Source organism: Tetrao urogallus, assembly GCF_951394365.1.
Source record: "Tetrao urogallus genome assembly, chromosome: 1".
NCBI classification, from domain to species: Eukaryota; Metazoa; Chordata; class Aves; order Galliformes; family Phasianidae; genus Tetrao; species Tetrao urogallus.
The window spans coordinates 58,712,253-58,732,060 of record NC_136813.1 but is presented as its reverse complement, the minus strand read 5'-3'; the positions used below and the strand labels follow the sequence as shown (position 1 = coordinate 58,732,060).

The 19,808-nt window shown below is 37.5% G+C and overlaps 1 protein-coding gene across 2 annotated transcripts; it reads right to left on the bottom strand.

Moving 5' to 3' along the window:
• Positions 1-678: 678 nt before the first annotated feature.
• On the bottom strand, positions 679-18,853 carry CDC16 (cell division cycle 16; the record flags this gene model as incomplete). Of its 2 annotated transcripts, XM_079542430.1 has the most annotated exons (18): positions 679-944; positions 1,421-1,511; positions 2,542-2,677; positions 4,658-4,719; positions 6,233-6,296; positions 6,735-6,887; positions 6,979-7,104; positions 8,677-8,750; positions 9,375-9,424; positions 10,908-10,987; positions 12,858-12,991; positions 13,593-13,687; positions 14,363-14,522; positions 16,412-16,552; positions 17,037-17,075; positions 17,731-17,828; positions 18,403-18,457; positions 18,806-18,853. In XM_079542430.1, 18 exons carry the CDS (start codon positions 18,851-18,853, stop codon positions 679-681), a joined length of 1,872 nt encoding a protein of 623 aa, XP_079398556.1. The 2 variants fall into 2 exon arrangements, with proteins under 2 accessions (XP_079398556.1, XP_079398557.1); XM_079542431.1 differs by lacking the exon at positions 6,735-6,887.
• Positions 18,854-19,808: the final 955 nt, after the last annotated feature.

Here is a 19,808-nt window from a genome sequence, read left to right as displayed (position 1 = left end):
TATTTTCGCCATTCATATTGTTGTCCCATCAGCTTACCAGAAACAGTTCTCACACGACCTCTCAGTAGCACAATATAGAATAACAACAAAGAAGCCAACAATAATTCAGACAAGGCATAACAAAGTAACATGCTTTGTCATCAATTTAATGCACGTCCAATTAGAGTCAAGTGATGGGAATCCACTGAAATCACTCTGTGAAGAAATATATGAAGTAGCAAGTGTAAAACCTCATGGATTTTTTGGTCTATTTACTAAGAAAGCATTCCTCACAGACGGGATGAAAACTCAGAAGCTACAATAATACTGTGTTAGACCTTGGCTAATCCATTTGGCAATACTGTAAACTCTTCCATGTTAGGTATTATTTTTAAACCTTCACAGTCTTACTGATGGCAGACACAAGGATCAGTAAACAGTTTTAAAAACATAATGTGCATTTATTTATTTGTTTTTACTTTATCACATATGATTAACTTTGTAGAAATAATAAAATTGGAAATAGTCCCTCATGTATTTTTTTAATCATCCTTAAGGCAAGCATTATTTCTGTGGTGTTAAATACAGCATAGTAGTATGAATTCATATAAAAATAGCAAATTCCTGAAAGTATAACACCATAACAAAAACACTAAAACAAATACTTAGACAAAATGTGCCCACTATCAGAATTTATGGTCACGTACTGTGGTCTGACATTGATGTTTCTAGCATCATATCGCTTTCATTCATTTCTATCTCAAATGTTTCTTCCAATGGACGGCTGGTATCAGTATTTGTCCTTTGATGTGATGTCTCTAACGTTACTATACCACTCTCATCCAGAGTCTGTCTTTCTATGTCAAATTCTCTGAAATCCCAGGCAGGTGAAATAATGTTCTTTAAGGTCTTCATTGTGTGTACATCAAAGTCATAACATCTTAGTTTGTCTTTGATCTCTGTTCCTAGGAAAATAGGAAAACAAACCATCAGTTTATCCCTAACAAACATTCCCAAAACATATCACGAAACAATATCCAGAAACGACTCTGGTTCTCTGTGTATTCAGACCAAGGTGTTGTCAATGCTTAATAACTAAAGTTTAAGTGTTGGTCTGACAAAAATCTAGCAGCCTACTACCTACCTACCCACCTACCTACACACACACAGTAAAATTCAGATTCAAAGTCTATTGCTAGAAGCAGCTGCCAATTCCCTTCCCAGCTTTCTATGAGGGTTTCTTCATTGTTTAAAGTTGATACAACCCATGATGCATGTAAGGTATTTAACACAGCTGCATCGTTCTTCCAGATGTATTAACTGACAATATTGAGAAGAAACATCTGCTTTAATTGTGTGAAAAATTTGCTGGAAAAGCAGGATGACAGTAGACAATCTTTTTTTGATGCAAGATCTCTCTCCAAGGATTCAATTGACTTACCAATGTAAGCTTCAGAATCACCAATATACATTTCTATGCAGTGTCCGAGCATTGTGACTGAAAACGTGTCATCCCTCCTAAGTCCAAGGGCCTATTAAAAAAAATAAAACAATAAAATAAAATCAAAACAGGAAAAAGTCTTGAGCTGCATAGAAAACCATTCGCATGTTAAGTCCGCTATTCTGAGTTTGTTGGTTGACAATGTGATCAAAGTAGTCCCTGCTGTAAAAGCAAAATACCGTGCAACCAAAATATTTTCATATGAACTGACTTAAGAAAGCAAACCACAAAAATACAACTAGAAATGGAAATGTATCCAGACAGAGAATCACTCATAAGCCATGAAGATACACTAACAAAATAATTCTAAAAGCTGCGAGAAACTTAATTTTACATAGCTAAACTACAACTGATAATGAAATAGACTGAGACATACTTAAGTAATTACAATTAAATTTACATGATACTTCTAAGTACATATAACTGCAGCTAAATTCTCAACCCTATCAACCTGAATGCTGAAAAATCTAGCACTCATTGAAATTCACTGTTACTCAGTGAAGACATGAAATATCCAAAAACTGTCCTGGAAATAATAAAATACAATCACAGAATCATAGAATTGTTTGGGTTGGAAAAGACCTTAAAGATCATGGAGTCCAACCACAAGCTAACCATCCTACCCTAACTCTAACAACCCTCTGCTAAATCATGTCCCTGAGCACCACATCCAGTTTTTAAACACATCCAGATAAAGCCATGACAACAGAAAGCAGCCTATTTTTAAAACCTACACTTAGTGCAGAATTTCTTTGAAGCATAGGTTGGAATTACTTCAAACCATTTCAGCTGTGGAAGTTGTTAATGTACACATAATGTGTAGGATAATTCAGTTGGTTTGCAAGAAGGATCCACCAACAGAGTTTAAAAAAGTGGCTTTAAAAAAATAATTATTAGACTTAACTCATAGAAAACTAGGGAAGACTTCTTAAAAATAAAATAAAATAAAATAAAATAGACAATAATTTGGGGGTTGGATAAAACATTCAATCTGTTCCAAAATCAAAACCAAATGAAATGGTAAATACAGACTCAGCGACCAGCACTTTAAGTATACATACCGTATGAAAATAGTCAATTGCACTTTCAAAATTGCCCATTAGACTGTGTATGTAGCCAATGGCAGAGTAAGTTGAAGCATTTTGAGGAATCAGTACTAGAGCCTGGCGATGGTATTCCAGTGCTTCTTCGTACTTCCTGATGGGGTTAAATACAGAATATCTATTAGCAAGCTTCAGAGTGGAAGATGTTGTTATAGTATTCTGTTGATAATTTCCTTACCTCTGAGACAGACAATCCTGTCAAGAACTTTGAAGTTTTTGATTTGTTTTCTTAACATAAAAAGCACACAAGAGTCACAGATGTTGATAATTTTCTTCCTCGGCATAATTGAGAAATCACTGTTCCCTTTATGTAGCGCAATAGCTGTCTGCAGGTAGGTCCCATTTGGAGAAAATTCTAGTCATTAGATATGGTAAATTTCTTTAGATATTTAATGCTGCTCACTGCAAAATTAGGTTTCTTTCTGTAGCTCTCATTTTTCTTCCCAGGGGAGTAAAGGAGCAATGAGACTGAATCACTCATTGTTCAAAATGAGAGAAGCTCTCCAAGCAGAAATTTCACAACCCTTTAGTGCTGCATACAGGACTTTTCTTACTTCCACTTTGACACTGTTTTCATTAGAACAGCAAGATTCACACCTAGTCACAATTTCTTTCAAGTGAGCCATGCTTTCTTTGAAAATTCTCTCTTACATAGACTGCTTATTGCATTTGCTTTTTTACAAACTAAGGATTAAGTGTACGTTATTGGTGCTACTCTGCAAAATTTCAAGTGTCACATTTAGCATCCTATGGTACCAAGCTGGCAAAAATAAAGACAGCAATTGTCTATTCGAAAGAAATTTTAATGTCTCTAGCTGTAATGAAATTAAGCAAACATCAATACATAATGTTGTTAAAGACATAAATCAAGGCATAAAAATTTGCAGCTGCTTTCCTGTTGCACAAAACTTTCACATAGCTTCAAATGTTAGTTTCAGTACACTATTGACCTGTCTGACTACCTACCACTCTATTTTAATGTGCTGTTTTCAAATTTCAACTACACAGACCAGTCAGATTTTCAGACACGGACATTCTACCTTGTCAAAATGTACGTGCAGCTGCCTAAACTCTCATCTTACTGAAAGGCAGTTTACAAGGATGCGGAAATACACTGGATTGGCTTTCTGAACCTGAACAAATAGTAAAATGCAAGTCGCCCTGAATAGGATGTAATCAGTAACTAAGTTACTGCAAGAAATTAAAAAAGACAAAAGGAATTATAACTGAATTATTTGAAAAACCAAAACACATTTTTTCTTTGATTTTGTGAGAGCAGGTAACTATTATACATCAGTATTTCCCAACAAAAATGACGAATAATTGCAGTTCTAACACAAAACCATTACTATCAAAGCTAAAGCAGACATACAGCTTATATCTAACTGGAATCTTCTCATTGGCATCTTACTAACACGAACTGCAGTTAAAACCACAGCATTAAAAAATATATGGTGCTGGTTAAACATAAGACAACACTTGTTAAAATTAAAGTAAGAGAAAACATTTATCAGCGTTAAAACCACTAAAGCTTTCATATGTACTTCGCACTTCCTTTTTCTCTTCTCAGAGATGCAGATATGAAATGAAACATGAAGCAGTGCTGTCCTTAAAAGCCATAGAATAACATTTTATTGTTAAGGTCACTGAACACTGAGCTAAAGTAATAAAATAGAAGCTTAAGCACTGATCCAAGCAATGAATAGCATAAAAGGTGGTTTTGTGCTGAATTAATTCACTGGACATAGTCAAGCATGTCAGGATTGTGACAGTAGCTCATTTGCTTTCAGACCCATCTGAAGAGCTAAAAGCCTATGACCAGCTTTCTATTTAAGAACCAACAGCTCAGGAAAGGCTTTCACATTAAGTACTTTAACTTGCACGTGAAAGACTGTCCATAAGGAGCAATCTGCGTATTTATTTTACACACGGATCTAGGGAACCTGGCTTTTCTTATAAGGTGCTTCTACATTGCCCTCATGTGGTATAAAATCCTGATGAAAACAAGGAGGCCCAGAAAAACACATTTTCTGTAGTATTAGAGATAGTTGAAGCTCCTGTGATATCTACTTACTTCAGTTTTCGGCAGACGTGTCCTAAGTTGTTCAGTAAAGGCTCCCACTTATCAACTGTTATCTGCAAAATAATCAACAATTCAAGTAACTGCAGCTTGCTAGATTGTAAATAAATCTTACAGGACTACTTAAACAACACACAAAAAACCCACACCCCATAACAAATGAAACAATTCAATCACAACCAAGAAGAACTTCACAAAAATATTCAGTTGTTTCAATAATGTATTTAAACTCAAAATAAACCTGTTTTCAACTACTGACTCCCCAAACCCAATTACATTTCTTTCAAGTTTTAGTATCGCTGACACTTTAATACAAACTAAACAAAGTTTGTTTTCTACTTAACAAGAAGTCATACTTCAAGGTCTCAAAGCCTAGGAGAATTAAGACTCACAAATTAGATATTCATATTAAAAAAAAAAAAAAATCATAAGTGCTGCAGGTCTTTCTACTCTCTTCTCCATAGTCTAACTTCATCTGCTCTAAATAAATGAGCTCATTTATAAAACACACAGAAAAATATCCAATACAACAAAATCCTTAAAACAATCTTCACTGAAATTGAAAAGTCATTTATTTGACTTGATCACATTAAGAATTTTCAATTTAATAGAATAGTATCTCTAGTTCTTTTAGGTGCTTCCTACTCTAATTCTAAAATTCTGAAATTCCATGTGTGTGCTTCTGCACATAACATTTAGTACTTCTATAAAGAAGAAAAAATGCCACACAAAAGAATTGAGGCTTCTGCATAAATTTAAGCCTGATCTACAGTCTGTGGCTTTTGCACGTACAACAGTACAACCATAACTAAAATAAAACAAATCTATTTACACATTAGAGAGTTTATAAGTTAGCATTTGTCCGGTTTGTTTTAATAAATCCACGTCTTGTCCACATAGATAGGACTGTGGTTTTTCAGTGCTTTCTAATTGTCAGAGGTTCGCTGTTCTCCAGAAGCAAGGTTGTTATCTTGGTAGGAGATACACTGCTAACAAGTACTGCAGCATGAGGTAGTGTCCTCGTTAAATAAATTTCAGCTAAAAATCATTAGAAAGCTATCTGTAAGTTCACAGCTCAGCTAACTTTCAGGAAGTTAGTTAAGCATCCCTGGACCCACTCCCACACTGTCTCCATCTGGTAGAAAGAAAAAAAAATCCACACCTACAGACTTCCAAACAAAAGTGGAAGTGATTCAAGAACGCAGTTCCACATGGTAGAAGCTATCTTCCACACACGTACCCAATTCTACCTTCAGGCCAAAAACCATTCATTTACTAATACCTAAGACTAAGAATGCAACCTGGGTTCCATGCTTCCCAATCAACACTTACAGTTTTGTTCTGCTTTTGTTATCATTTGTTTTTAATTTCAAATTAAAACATACTTTTGGCCATTTCCAGTAGCATTGAAAATAACACATGATGACTTTCATCTGTAAAACTGAACACATAATTACAGTGAGTTGGTCCAGACTTTGAAGTCATTCTATTGCATTGCTTTTGCCTTAATAAAAAAAACTTCCTGGAGTTGCATGGATTTATGATCACGTGTATTACGAGGAAAAATACCTCATTTCCAATAGCTTTGATTTTTTCCAGTGCATCGAGAAACCACTTTTCTGCAGTTTTCCAGCTAAATAATAGGGGAGAAGAGAAAAGTGAATTAGCAAAGAGTTCTAATTACCAGTATGAGAAAACTGTATTACAATCAACAGTTCTTTGATCGTATTTGGTTGTATGAATGCAATTATCATTAAAAATGAAGCGATTTTGCCAAACGATCTTAATGGCTGACGAGACAAAGTTAAAAAACAAAACAAATCAGAAGCAAACCAAGGATGTTCAACGAACGACTTCTATCCGTTATATTTTTTTCAGAATATATTTGAAATCTCAAAAAGCCTTTACATTACCTAAACGAGGTAAACTTAGGTAAACATAAATATCACCTAACCAGGTGATACTTTACACTGTAGAATACAAAGTAAGAACTTTAATAGATATATCAGCACATCACATTTCAGAATAATCCTTCCTTAAAATTATATTTTATCTCGTTTTGTAAGCTTACTCTCCATTTTGAAATGCAACCACTCCAACTTCATGCATCACAAAAGGATCTTCAGGTGCAATACTTAAAGCTTGGCTAAAAAACCTTTCAGCTAGCTTCGAGTTGTTGGTCAAACCATATTCCAGTCCAATATACAGCATTGGCAAATGACACCTAGAAAGAAAAATTCATAAGACACAGGTCAATTTTCTCTACTACTTAGGGACCAGCTTCAACTTTTCTGAATATGGCATTTGTGACATACCCCTTCATGAGCTGTGCAGCTGTGAAGTATGCAGCCATTGCTTGGTCATGTTCACTCTCAACAGCAAACGAATGCCCGTACGCTATCCAGGCAGGTCCGTAGGTCCTCTCAAGCGTAGTAGCTTTGCTAAAAACAAGAGCAGATTACAAGCAGACATTTGAAATTGAATTTCATCTGCTTCAGACAGTACTTACAAAGCAACATCATATGACATTAGGTATCTATTAGGATAATCTTTCATGACTGGATGTAAATAAAGGTCATTTTAAAAGTTTGAACTGTTCAACACTTACTAGTATCAAACATTTTCAAGAATTGCCTGTATTATTTCTATTGCTGTTCATGGACACCAGAAATTACTTGACACTACTGAAAAGAAACAATTACATTAGGCAAACCGGGTAAAATATAGGAAAAGTCAGTAGTGACACACGGCGTATAAAATATACGTAAATTAACAATTAATGACAGACATGTCATATCCTTTTTTAAAAGTTTCCGATGTATTTCAGAAGTAATCTATTTGGTTACTTAGCCATCCTTAACAACCACTCCGTCTAAATCTTGCTTTGTCACAGTTAAACTTATTATCTTGAAGATCCTGGAGAAGAGTTCTCGGTCTTCTGGGACAAAACCTGACACAAAACATTGGCATCTTTCCATCCTACATCTTAGGCAGCCTAAATCACTTCAAAAAACTTGCCCCATGAACCACTTCATCCAAAACTCTTGTTTGCTGCATTCTCTTAAATTCAATTCAAATGCCTCATATTCCTCCCAAGTTCTTTACATACATTGACTTGTTGACATTACAATACAGCTTTGCTACGTTCTGACAAAACCTTGTTTTCTTACTTGGTGCTGAGCCCTTTCGCAAATCTGTAGGAATAGATGAGCATGCAGATACCTCCATCTAGAGCAGTTGGAACAATCCTTTCCTTACATATTGCTGGCATAGTGCAGATCTGCCTTCTACCCTGTTCTGTGATGTCCCGTGACTCCAAAACAATGGTATGGGATGGCAGCCTGTGTTTTTATCCATGGTATCTCCAGATACTTTTCTAATGAACTACTGCCTAGCCTACAGTTAAGGCTAGCCTTGTAGTAGTACACTACCAAACCAATCCACTGCAGGTTGGTTCAAGGCATCTCAATTAAGCTTACACTATCAAAACAAATGCTGTAACTTCACAGCTCTCCAACCAGTGTTGACAATCAACACACATCTATCACAGGAAAGAGCAGTGGTCTGGCTGACCAGCCTACAAGTACAAGCCTGTTAGTGCAAAGAGAGAAGCAGATAGCCAAATGGCAGGATTTTCTGTTTAACTCTTCAATTTTAGATTTGAAATCCGGACCTGGGAGAATGCCCAAGTGTCCTTAAGCTAAAAGCTGAGGCTGGATTACCTAGCCATAGTTAGCTAGGTGGCATGAATGAATGTGAGGACTGCACCTGCTCATAATAGGAAGGTGACTGACAAGAGATTCCATGTAAGCCTGTAAATAATTATTTTATCATCTGGAAGGTTCAGGTCTAAATTGTTTATACCCTGTTTCTGGTATAGCAAAAGAAATATTGCAGTATTGACCACCATATGAAACCTTCTGCTTACTCTGAGTTATAATAACAACTGTGAACACTAAATATTTACTTAGCGAATAAGAAACAGATATGCAAGTGAGAAAAACAAGTTTTACCTGAGGTATCTTCTGGCATGTTCATTTTTGTGGCCAACCATGAGATAGTAGCAACCTACTGCAAACCACGACACCTACAGATTACAAATCAAGATAATTATTAGATACATAACACTGATTTCAGTGAAACATCATAGCAGGTTATACTTCACAGGGGAACAGTGTATAGCAGATAGAATGCTGGCACGTGTACATCATTAAATGGGTTTGTTCAGCCTCAAGAAGAGAAAGTTAAGTGCAGAGCTAACTGCTGCCTTCAATTTTAGCTAATGATAGGGAATACAAAAGACAAAAGCCAGCCTCTTCTCACAAGGAGCACAGTGACAGGATGGGAGGCAGCACGGACAAGCTGCAATATGGGGAATTCAGACTAAATAAAAGGAAAACAATTTTCACAATGAAGCCAAACACTGAAACAGACTGCCCAGAAAGGCTTAATTTATTATTATTATACACTTTGAATGATTATTCAAAGTGAAATCCTCACACTGAATGTTTTACAACTACTCTTACACCAAGAAATCTCTATATAAGAAAATTACAACGCAGAGAAAAAGGTGTGAACAATTTTACTCAGTTCTGATCATTATTTATTTATATTTATATTTACACACACACACCTCAAACTGACCATTACCACTTTTGCTTGCTTCTATTTAAGGAAAACTACCTGGTAATGGAGGCTTAGAACAACTTACAGGATTATTTGGGTACAAATCCACCAGTTTATGAGAAAGATAGAAGAGTTCTGCAAAGTAGAAGAAACAAGAAAATTAAAATATGCTAAAACATTCAGATGTTTCTTGCCTCTTAGCTTCCTACATGAATATGCAGCATGTCTAGTGCTATTAATACACCATGTACAAAAATGTTTTAGTGGTCGTGCTTCACATTGCCTCGATACAGAGGCACTTCTGCAACTAGATAAACCAAACAAAATGTATATTTGCAGTACACAAACAAGCAGCTACACATCTCGCTCCTTAAGAACCCTGCAACAACTTTGGTAACTACCATACATCAAAGTAAATGCCTGCAGAACTACACTTAAATCTATTGTGTGAAGGTAAAACACAGTTCAGCTTTCTGCATCTAAAAAGGTATAATGTATCGGCCAGATCAATTTCAAAATGAGTGTTCTATGCACTAACATGCCAAAGACATGACAAAACCAACTTAAATATTCCATGCAATTACTTCTTTGAATAACTACAATTATTTCTATTAGAAAACTGACCGCAGGTTACAGGAAGTAATCAGACACAGGATAACAATTTCAATGCCTTTTGAAATTGCATTACAGTACATAAACCAAGTGTTTCCTCAGAGCGTGGTGTTTTTAAATTGATGAGTTCTGTACTTGAGTGCTCTGCATCAATTCCTCTGTTTCAGAAAAATATGAAATCATATTCATATCAAATATGAAAAAAAAAAGGCTTAAAAAATACCAGCTTATTTACGAAAAGTTCTCAATGCAGACTTCAAATAACTGAACACTGGAAATAACAGTACACCTACTGACCTATTTGTGTACTACAATGCACTATCCTCAGAGAGACTGCGAAACACACGAGCTCCTTATTCTATCTTCCAATTGGCATTGAAGACTTTCAAGGCCTTCACTTGATTTGCACGTTTATATGCAGTTTGAAGTGAGCAGAATCATCCCAACTGCAAGTGAGCTATTCTCATAATTTCAAAGGTGTTTTCTGGTTATAGATTTATTTCAACTAAAAACAAACCTTCACAATAACAAAAGCAAGAAGAGAACAGAGGCTTTTTAATATGGAAAAAGCACCACCACCTAAGCATACACACTGCTGAAGATTTCCTCCTACTTTAAATTAACGTATTTTGTTGCTGGAGAAAATTACACCTAGATACTCTAGAAGAACAACTGAAAACAAGATAAAACAGTTAAAGTGGAACAGTAGAGTTCACAAACTTTTTGGGTACGTAGCCCAGGAATTGAAAGACAGTGACACTTGTGATCACAAGTGAGTACAGATTCTTTGCCCCGTCCTTCACCATTAGCTCTAGAACTCCATTCTTTTCCACTTAAGCATTATCACAAATAAGAAGAGAAATACCCGTTATTTTTCACATCATATTTTAGAAGTGGCTATTTTTAAAATGGCTTTTAAGGGAATTTCTTGACATCTTTAAATCTTTTTTTAAAATTGAAGCCTGGCAGTGTTCTTTTAACTGTCATTAAACGTTGTGGTTCTTACCATTTGCTTTATTAAGTTCCACAAGTGTCCCTATATGGACAGGTAAACAGTTTGCATGGAAAGGATCCTTTTCCATCACTCTAAAATAAACAAACAAACAAATTGAAATGCACATTTCAAAAGCTTTAACGTGTTTGAAATAGGCTGCTTTTATATTGTGTAATGTTCCAGTTAATTACCCCTTTCAGCATTAGACTACCATTTGTAACTAGACTGTGCCTATTACCAGCACAATAAAGGTTTAAGACCACAAAAATAACCATTCATTTAACTTAACAAGACTAACACAACATCTTGGCAAGCTGAATATACAATTAGAATAACTACAACAACAAGAGAACACAGTATGTGTTTGCTTGCAGGTCACCTGTGATTTAATTAGCAGACAACAATATTACTGTTCTCTGTCCTATAAATTCCACGGGCTTGTCAGCAACTTTCCTGTAACGCTACTGTATTTTCTGAGCTTATGGAAATAGGCTCTACAACGTTAAGCAGCATGCCAGAGGAAACACAGTTAGCTCAGTTTTAATATTTTTATTTATAGTGACATTCAGAAATGGATTAGGTGCAGGACGCAGCTTGTGGGCTTGCACCCTTTTTCTAAGCACTGCCATTTGGTAAAGTAAGCAGAGGGAAGCAAATGCCTTGAAATCTGCAGAATCTCTTCTATCAGAAGTACAAGAGCTGCGACTCCGTTTTCCAAGACGTACACCTTCAGATAGTTAAGAGTTCTGTTGACATTTAAAAATAATTCAAAGTATTTCAAATTAAAACAAAAAAGTATAAAGGTTCCCTGTAAGATTCAAGCCATTTTTATTCTACAGACTTCTGAGATTCCCATTTGCAAGCTCTAGAATGTGTGATGGTCTCCTCTTTGACAGTCACGTGCTCCTGCCACTTTCTGCTAGAGGAGTGGCAATAATGAAGTTTCAGAGGAAAAAAAAAAAAAGATTTAAGTGACTTCATTGGAGTCATTTATTTCAGCAGAAATAAATTTTTCTCAGTTGTTTAAGCTCACTAAAGCCGTCAGCATTCTCTGCAGCCTTTCCAGAAATCTTGCCTCTACTGGCTTCTAAAGGACACTCTATGCGGTGATGGTTTGAGATAAGAAAAAACTGTTCTGTAAACTGAACCTTTACAAGACTCATATTCTGAGACTATGCAGTACACACACAAAACTAGTTTTCTTATGAGGTCAGCAGACGAAATAGCTCCAGAAGTAAGTATTGAGCGTTATGTTAGTTGAGAAGCAATCCATGTTGTTCTGACCCATCTGACAACCCAACAGTTGTGCACACCCTGGCTATGTAACAACTGACAGGCAATTTCACCACCAGAGAAATCATACTCTTTAACTAATCAACTGAACCAGATCTGTTTGTTCTGCAGGCCAGATCAAAAGCAGGCAGATAACATGAAAGAACAGAATGAACAGAAGAAAACAGCACAACGCTGATAAACTGGAGTTTTGCTCTGGATAATTTTGCTACAGATTACAGAAGAAGCACGTACTACTGGGCACAAACTACCCATTTTAACTGTCTGAAATTCTGTATCAAACTTATGCATGAAAGGGACAGAATAGCAAGGTCTGTTGTGCTAGGACAAGGGGAAATGGTTTCAAACTAGAAGAGAAGAGATTTAGATTGGATGTAAGAAAAAATGATGTTTTTTATGATTAGGGTGGTGAAGCACTGGCACAGGTTGCCCAGAGGGGTGGTGAATGTCCCACCCCTGGAGATACTCAAGGTCCGACTGGACAGGGCTCTGCACACTCCAATCCAGCTGCAGATGTCCTTGTTCACTGCAGGGGAGTTAGACTGTCCCTTGGCCTTTAAGGGCCCAACTCAAACGATCCTATGATGAATTGAACAGTCGCTCCAGTTATAATTACTATTCCACAAGACATTGCAAAAACACTCTTAAAAAATTACTTTGTATACTTACAGTGAAGTACGCTTATAACACATCTTGAAGTCACAGTTATAATAATGTCTTTCAGCTAAAGACACTACTACATCCAGGTTTTCCTGAAGACCATTTACTGATTCAGGAATCAGTGTTTCACTGGGTTTATTATACTGCAAGACAAAAGAAACACAACTTGCAAATCCAATCTAATATCAGATATTTATTTAGTTCTAAAAGAACGTAGCTACATAAAGCTTACCATTCTTCGTTTTAAACTGAAAGTGAGTCAAATCTGTATTGGATAAAATGGTTCTTTATAATGTACTTTAAAAGCTCATTTGGAGCACAATAGATGCTTGATAATGTCCATATATGAAGTATGAGCTGTACAAATGAATATTGACTTGGATAAAGCTGGCTTCCAGTACTCTCACTTTCTCTTCAGAAAAAAAAGATTTTGGAAGGCTGTTGTTATGACCTGTTATTTTTAGGTAATGGACATTTTGCCTACATTGTTGATGTACTTTTCCTCACCTAACCATTTCTCAGGAAATAAAGCTAAACCAGATGGGATTATATAAAACTATCATACCATCTTCCATCAAATGATATCTACTGCATCATAAATCATAAAACAACAAAATAATGACCAATACTACAAAGCACTCGTATTTCTGAAGTTCAGAGTAAAAACACTAACAACGAACATTTTCACCTGGAGTCAAGATTTAAACACAACTGAACAGCTTTTTAGTCAGCTTATGGTTTTACCTTTTTCAATTTATTCTCGAATAAAAAGTGCAGCAATTCTTGTTCTTCTTCTGTACATTGTTTATTAAGAGGTAGAGATTCAAGAAGTTCCTTTTCTATAGAAATTAAAGAATAATTTAAAACAGTCACATTAGGGAAAAAATGACAAGAACAAACATAGTAAGAACTCAGATGCAAAAAAAACCAAAAAACCAGTACAGATGCATTAAAAAGAGAATATTAGTTATGGAAATTAATTATCAAATTCTCACTTCCTTCTAGACTTTTAAATGAAACTTAATGACATAGCACACCATTACTGTAACTCATTTTATATGTCAGTTTACCTCTCAGAATGCTCTATTAAATAACACCTACTAACAGACAAGCAAAAACTAGTAGGATTTTGTGAATTCAAAGGCTGTGAAGTTGAAAACAAGAAAAAGCATTGGTCAGGCTGAACAAAAAGCATGGGAGCTTCTGCAGCTAACAAATGAGACAGCTGGGTGACTCTGTTCCTTTTAATTCTTAGAACTGCAAGACTAAAAACTAATGTTCAAATATAATCTGCTCAAACTTATAATTTTCATTCGTTTCAAAACAAAAACTTTTAATACGATCATCACCTAGTACTTTCCTAGCAACTGAGGACAACTTTTACTTCAGCTTTTAAACTCTGTACTGCCTTTTTTTTTTTTTTTTTTTTTTTTTTTTTTTTTTAATGCAGGAAAATGGCATATTAAGAAAGCAGATAAATTTTACTTGTATTTGAGAAATACTGCCATCCAGACCTTCTTGTGCAGTCAGCATATGGTGCGATGTTAAAAGATCAAATGCTTCAAAGCAGTAAACGTCAAGCTTCAAGGCTTCTTTGTAGCTGTGTGTTGCTAGGGTTCTATTATCCAAAGCATCATAGATCTTCCCTCTCAAAAGGCATATAGAGCTCTTGATCTGGTGGAAAAGCAGGGCTGGAGGTCAAAGACTGAATCAATGTTTGCAATTTGCTTTTGAGCACAAATCAAATGGGCTCCCTGAAAAGTAAAAAGCATTCATGTATGATGGAACCTGGTATTCTAGCACTGTTTTCAAATATAAAAGTTTCTATGAGTTTAAGAATCAAATTAATACATTTTGAGGTTATTTACAGCCAAATACACACTTGAAACAAGTAGAGGGAGGACAGGAGTCTGTATTTCCTAATTTGAGCATCCAACCTCTGCCACTGAATTGTAAAATAGATAAAATACATTCCTGTTACACTTCAAAGGGAAATGGACACTTCCACACCTCTTTCTTTTATACAACACACTTCTCATAAGACAAGAATGTCTTCAGTGAAGATGAAAAAGACCAACTCAGCAAACTCAGCTACTCTGGGTAAACGTATTTTTCTTTTCAATCTAAGACACAGACAGTAGTGAAAAGATAATTATTACCAAATAAGTGCTAGGGCATCTAATAACTAACGTGTTCTTTCAAAACTCCAACCTTCAGCTCAATTAGAAGGCCACAGAACTGTCATCAAGTTACTTACAAAAAGGTTGTGAATTATGCATATATGTTGTCACACTAACCAGGCAAATCAGCTTAGAAGTCTGCATACTAGAAAGAGTACAGCTGTTTTGACAACAATAAAACCTGGGAGGCTGGTAAAGAAAGGGTAATATTGTTCCCAGCTCACTCTCAGTCCAGAACAAGCATTGGTGCACATCAATCAAATAAGTACCTTTTGAAAAAGCTACAATCCTAGTGAGGAGTTTGATGTAAATTCCTTGTAACAGTTTCAACCTCACTAGTTCCCTCCTTTGGCAAACCAAACCTACTCACGAATGTGGGGAGAACTAAATTGTCCTAAGTATTCACGAAGAGAAGGGCTGAGGAAGTTGAGTTTTTTGACTGCATTATTTTTCAGACAAAATAATTGCTCAACTTAGTTCAAGAATCAGTCAACTAGATGCTAGGGCAGAAGTACCACGAAATGGGGAAAACACCAAAGGATGAAGAATGAACACTCAAAGCTGGGTTTTTTTGTTTGTTTGGTTTTTTAAACTTTGTTAGCCTGGCTAGCTTAAATGTATCCATTAGGGTGCAACAGAGTAATTCAGTCTAATCCTCCTCTGGTTAAGTCAATAAATATAATGTTTACATAACGCAGTATTAGAAAAGGGAAGAAAAAAAATCAGTTCACATTGACAATTTAACTCATTTTGCTGCTCCTGTTTTTCAGGGAAAAAATCTGTTTGTCAGCCCCCCTGCTGTAGTTTCAGTTAATGAACTTCATTTCACATCTGCACAAACAAACTCTTCAACTCTAAATACACACAGAGAATCCCCTCTGTGTGCCTACACAGAATTTTGTCCACTTAACTTCAAAAAACTTCACTCAATTGCCACATCATTTCCAAGTGTGACAACGTGGAAGAAATTCTTTCATTAAAACAAATACCTACAGGAGAGGAAAACCTGCATTATCATCATCTTAGAACCTGAAGCACAACTGAAAGAAATGTTATTTTACATTACCAAGACAGAAACTGCACTACAGAGCTAAAAGACTCTAAAAATCAATGCCAGATTGAGAACACCCTTCTGTAAATTACTGGCAGGCACTTTGCAGGATGTTTCTGTAAAATGAAGATTTAAAGTTTTTTTCATACATGCAAGTCAACACCTGACTTTGGGTTGAAAGAGGAATGATTCAGCATTTCTGAAAGCCACCTTACGCAGAAAGGAGTGCTTAGACACCTACAGCTTCAAAATTCGTACAGCTGCAAAATCACTTTCTGACTTCACACACACTTTTTAGTTATAAAAGTAGTTATTTTTAAAATGTCACTTACGGAAGATTGTGACATCTCCCAGTCTGTGGTAAAGTCTTTCAATCCACTTTCATCCTTCATGTACTTCTCAAAGAGTCTTTTGTTGATTGGCTCTTCCATATCAAGGATATCCAAGGCCTGTTGATGTTCTTTGGCAGCATACTAGCCACAAATATGTGTGTGCAAAAAACAAGGTTGGGATATGAAACATCTGTACATTATGTGTCAATATACCTAGTGCTACATTTCAAAGGCACAGATTATAACAACTAGTATTTGCCAGTAGGGTTTATGTCCAAATTTGAATTTACATGCATACATCATTTTACTGTTACTATCTATTAAATAAAACCATTTCACCAGCCACTTATAATACAGGACTTATATTAAAAATCATTCACATGCTTTTCCCACAAAATATTAGAGAAATATTTTCTTTTCTGTACAAAGGGTCAATTGGATTTCAGCACTACAGTACTACAATGGATACTCCAACAACCATACTGAAGGCTAAAAGTTGAAATCAACTGTCCCAAAATTTAAACTTGGTATTCCAATGAATGTTGAGCCTCAAACACATTTAATCTTCCCAAGACACAGCTATTATTTAGTTTGCTTCCAATAAAGGCAAAAAATGTGTACTCACATGACATCTAGCCGCAAGGTAGCGACATGCTTCATATAACTGAAAGAGAAGTTGCATTCATGTTAGTAATAAAGAAAGAGAACTCTCTCATTTTTCAATTGTACAGCTTCTCCTGCCCTCCCACCCAAGGAAAATCTTCCTGTTCAAAATGACTACTTAAGTCTGTAACTTCTCATACTCAAAGGACACTGTGTTCACTCTTGACCACACTCATTCGCAGAGCAGAGGACAACTGAAATAACTACACTTTAAGCGACACCCCATCCCTCCGCATCTGCTGCTGTTCCATCCTTGGACCCCTACCTTATCTGCGACCCACCTTGGGCCAATACATGGAACAGTTATGTTGGGAGAGATCTATGAAGATCACTGACCAACTGCCTGACAACTTCACGGCTAAGCAGAAGTTACAGCATGTTACTGAGGGCATTGCCCAAATGCTCCAGGAACACTGACAGGCACAGGTCATCACCCATGTTGCTAGGAAGCCTTCCAGCACTTTATCTCCCTCATGGTAATGTTTCCTTATATCTAGTCTGAAATGTATTGCTGTATTTGGTGCAGGTAAACTGCATTATGTAGGTTTTATAATCAATATTCCTGGGGACCTTAACCTCTGACAGCAAAGAAGCTGCTGTGGTTAACAACATTAGTTTGTAAGTGGAACAGCAGTAATTCGTCTAAAACGACTTACCTTATCCAATTTACGAGATCGAAGGGCATGTGCTGCCCTATGATATTGAGCTGTTAGGTAAAGACACTGGGCTAACCAGTAGATATCTTGAGGTTCCTCTTAAAAATAAAAAGGAAATTATAAACCATCAATTGACACAGTATCTTTAAACATTTTCATACAGAATATTTACTAGAAGAATATCGGTTTTCCACTATTCCAGCACACCACGATGTAAAGGATAATATGTATATAAAAACAACTTTCTATCACTGCAAGGTTAAAATGGAAAAAGTTTAGATTTCAAAACTAAAGACATGAGTGCATAAAAGAGCGAATACAATGAACTACCAGAAGTGCACGAGAAGGAGATAACAGTGATATAGATTTGAGAAAAAAACATCAATAAACAGCTGTCTATTGGAGCTGTAAGCTACCCTGCCCTTGGAAATAGCTGGAACACAAAACACAACTCAAAACTGTCTCCTACTGAAAAGATCAATGGAAAACTGAAGTGAAAGCTGATCAGACTTCTGCACTTCTATCCATGCTGGCTGAAGCAAAGCGTAATAATATAAAATACTAGTAGCCTAGGCTTTTTTGTGATGAAAGCCCTATCGCCATTCAAAGAAACGTAAGTAGACTTAACCAGAAAGAGGCGACTGAAGAACAAGGCAACACGCTAATGCTTACCATGAGACAATGAAGCCACTTTGTCTGCCCAGAACAGGGCACTCTGATACTGCTGCTGTAAAGGAATGATAGAAATTACTATGATGATTTACTGGAAATTTGTTTACCTAGCTTACCTTGAAATCTATTACACGTTGCTTGCATTTAATGTCGGATTACGTATGCAATGCCTAATGAATGGTGAATGCCATCTGAGCTCCTCACAAGTTCAAAAATCAGCGTGAAAGGGGCAGTCCCACAGCATCGAAGGACACCAAGGTCAGCAACGTGAGACGGGGCAGTTCTGCAGTCGGTCCCCGCTGCCCCAGCTCAGCTCAGCTGAGGGCCGAGTGCTCAGCCTGGGGTTATCCCGCGCCGGGCCTCAGCGAGGCCCCAGCCCAACTGCCGCCGCCCCGCGCCTCACCTGGTCGATGTAGTGCCGCACCCGCTTCCTCAGCCGCTCCAGGTTCATCCTCCCGCGGACCGTGTGAGAGCGCGGAGCCCGCCTCGATGGCAGCGCTCACCGCTCCGCCCGGCCGGGCGCGCTCCTGCCGTACCGTGCCGTGCCGCGCGGAGCCGCCCCTTCCGGCCCCGCTCGGCGCCGACCGTCCCCTTCCTGACGGAAGCCGCACCCCGAACGCCGCGTTCCGGGAGCGAGGCGGCTGCTATAGGGTTGAGGACACGAAAGACAGCCAGCTTCCTTTAAACTCGGTTAAGTCGTTTCTGCCTTACACGTGCCGGTCTGCTGACCTCTCACACGTGTACAGCTTCTAAGCAGGACCCCAGAGGTCCGTCGTGGGTCCGGTAGTGTTTAACATCTTTATCGGTGATGCGGATGATGGGATGGAGTGCATCCTCAGCAAGTGTGCTGATGGCACCAAGCTGAGAGGAGTGGTTGGTAAAGCAGGAGCGAGGGATGGCGTCAATAGGGAGATTTAGATTGGATGTCAGAGAGAAGATTTTTACTGAGAAAGTGTTGGAGAGGGTCCAAAGGAGAGCCATGAAGATGATCAGAAGGCTGGAGCACCTCCCCTACAAAGACAGGCTGAGGGAGCTGGGCTTGTTCAGCCTGGAGAAAGGAAGGCTGCGGGGTGACTTCATTGCAGCCTTTCAGTACCTAAAGGGAGCCTACAAACAGGAGGGGAATCAACTCTTGGAAAGGGTTGATAACAGCAGGACAAGGGGAAATGGTTTGAAGTTGAGGGAGGGAAGATGTAGGTTGGATGTCGGAGGGAAGATTTATGTGGGATGTCAGGGGGAAGTTCTTTACAGAGAGAGTGGTGAGGTGCTGGAACAGGCTGCTCAGAGAGGCTGTGGATGCCCCGTCCATCCCTGGAGGTGTTCAAGGCCAGGTTGGATGGGGCCCTGGGCAGACTGGTTTAATATGTGATCCAATGGCTGGCAGCCCTGCCTGTGGCAGGGGGTGG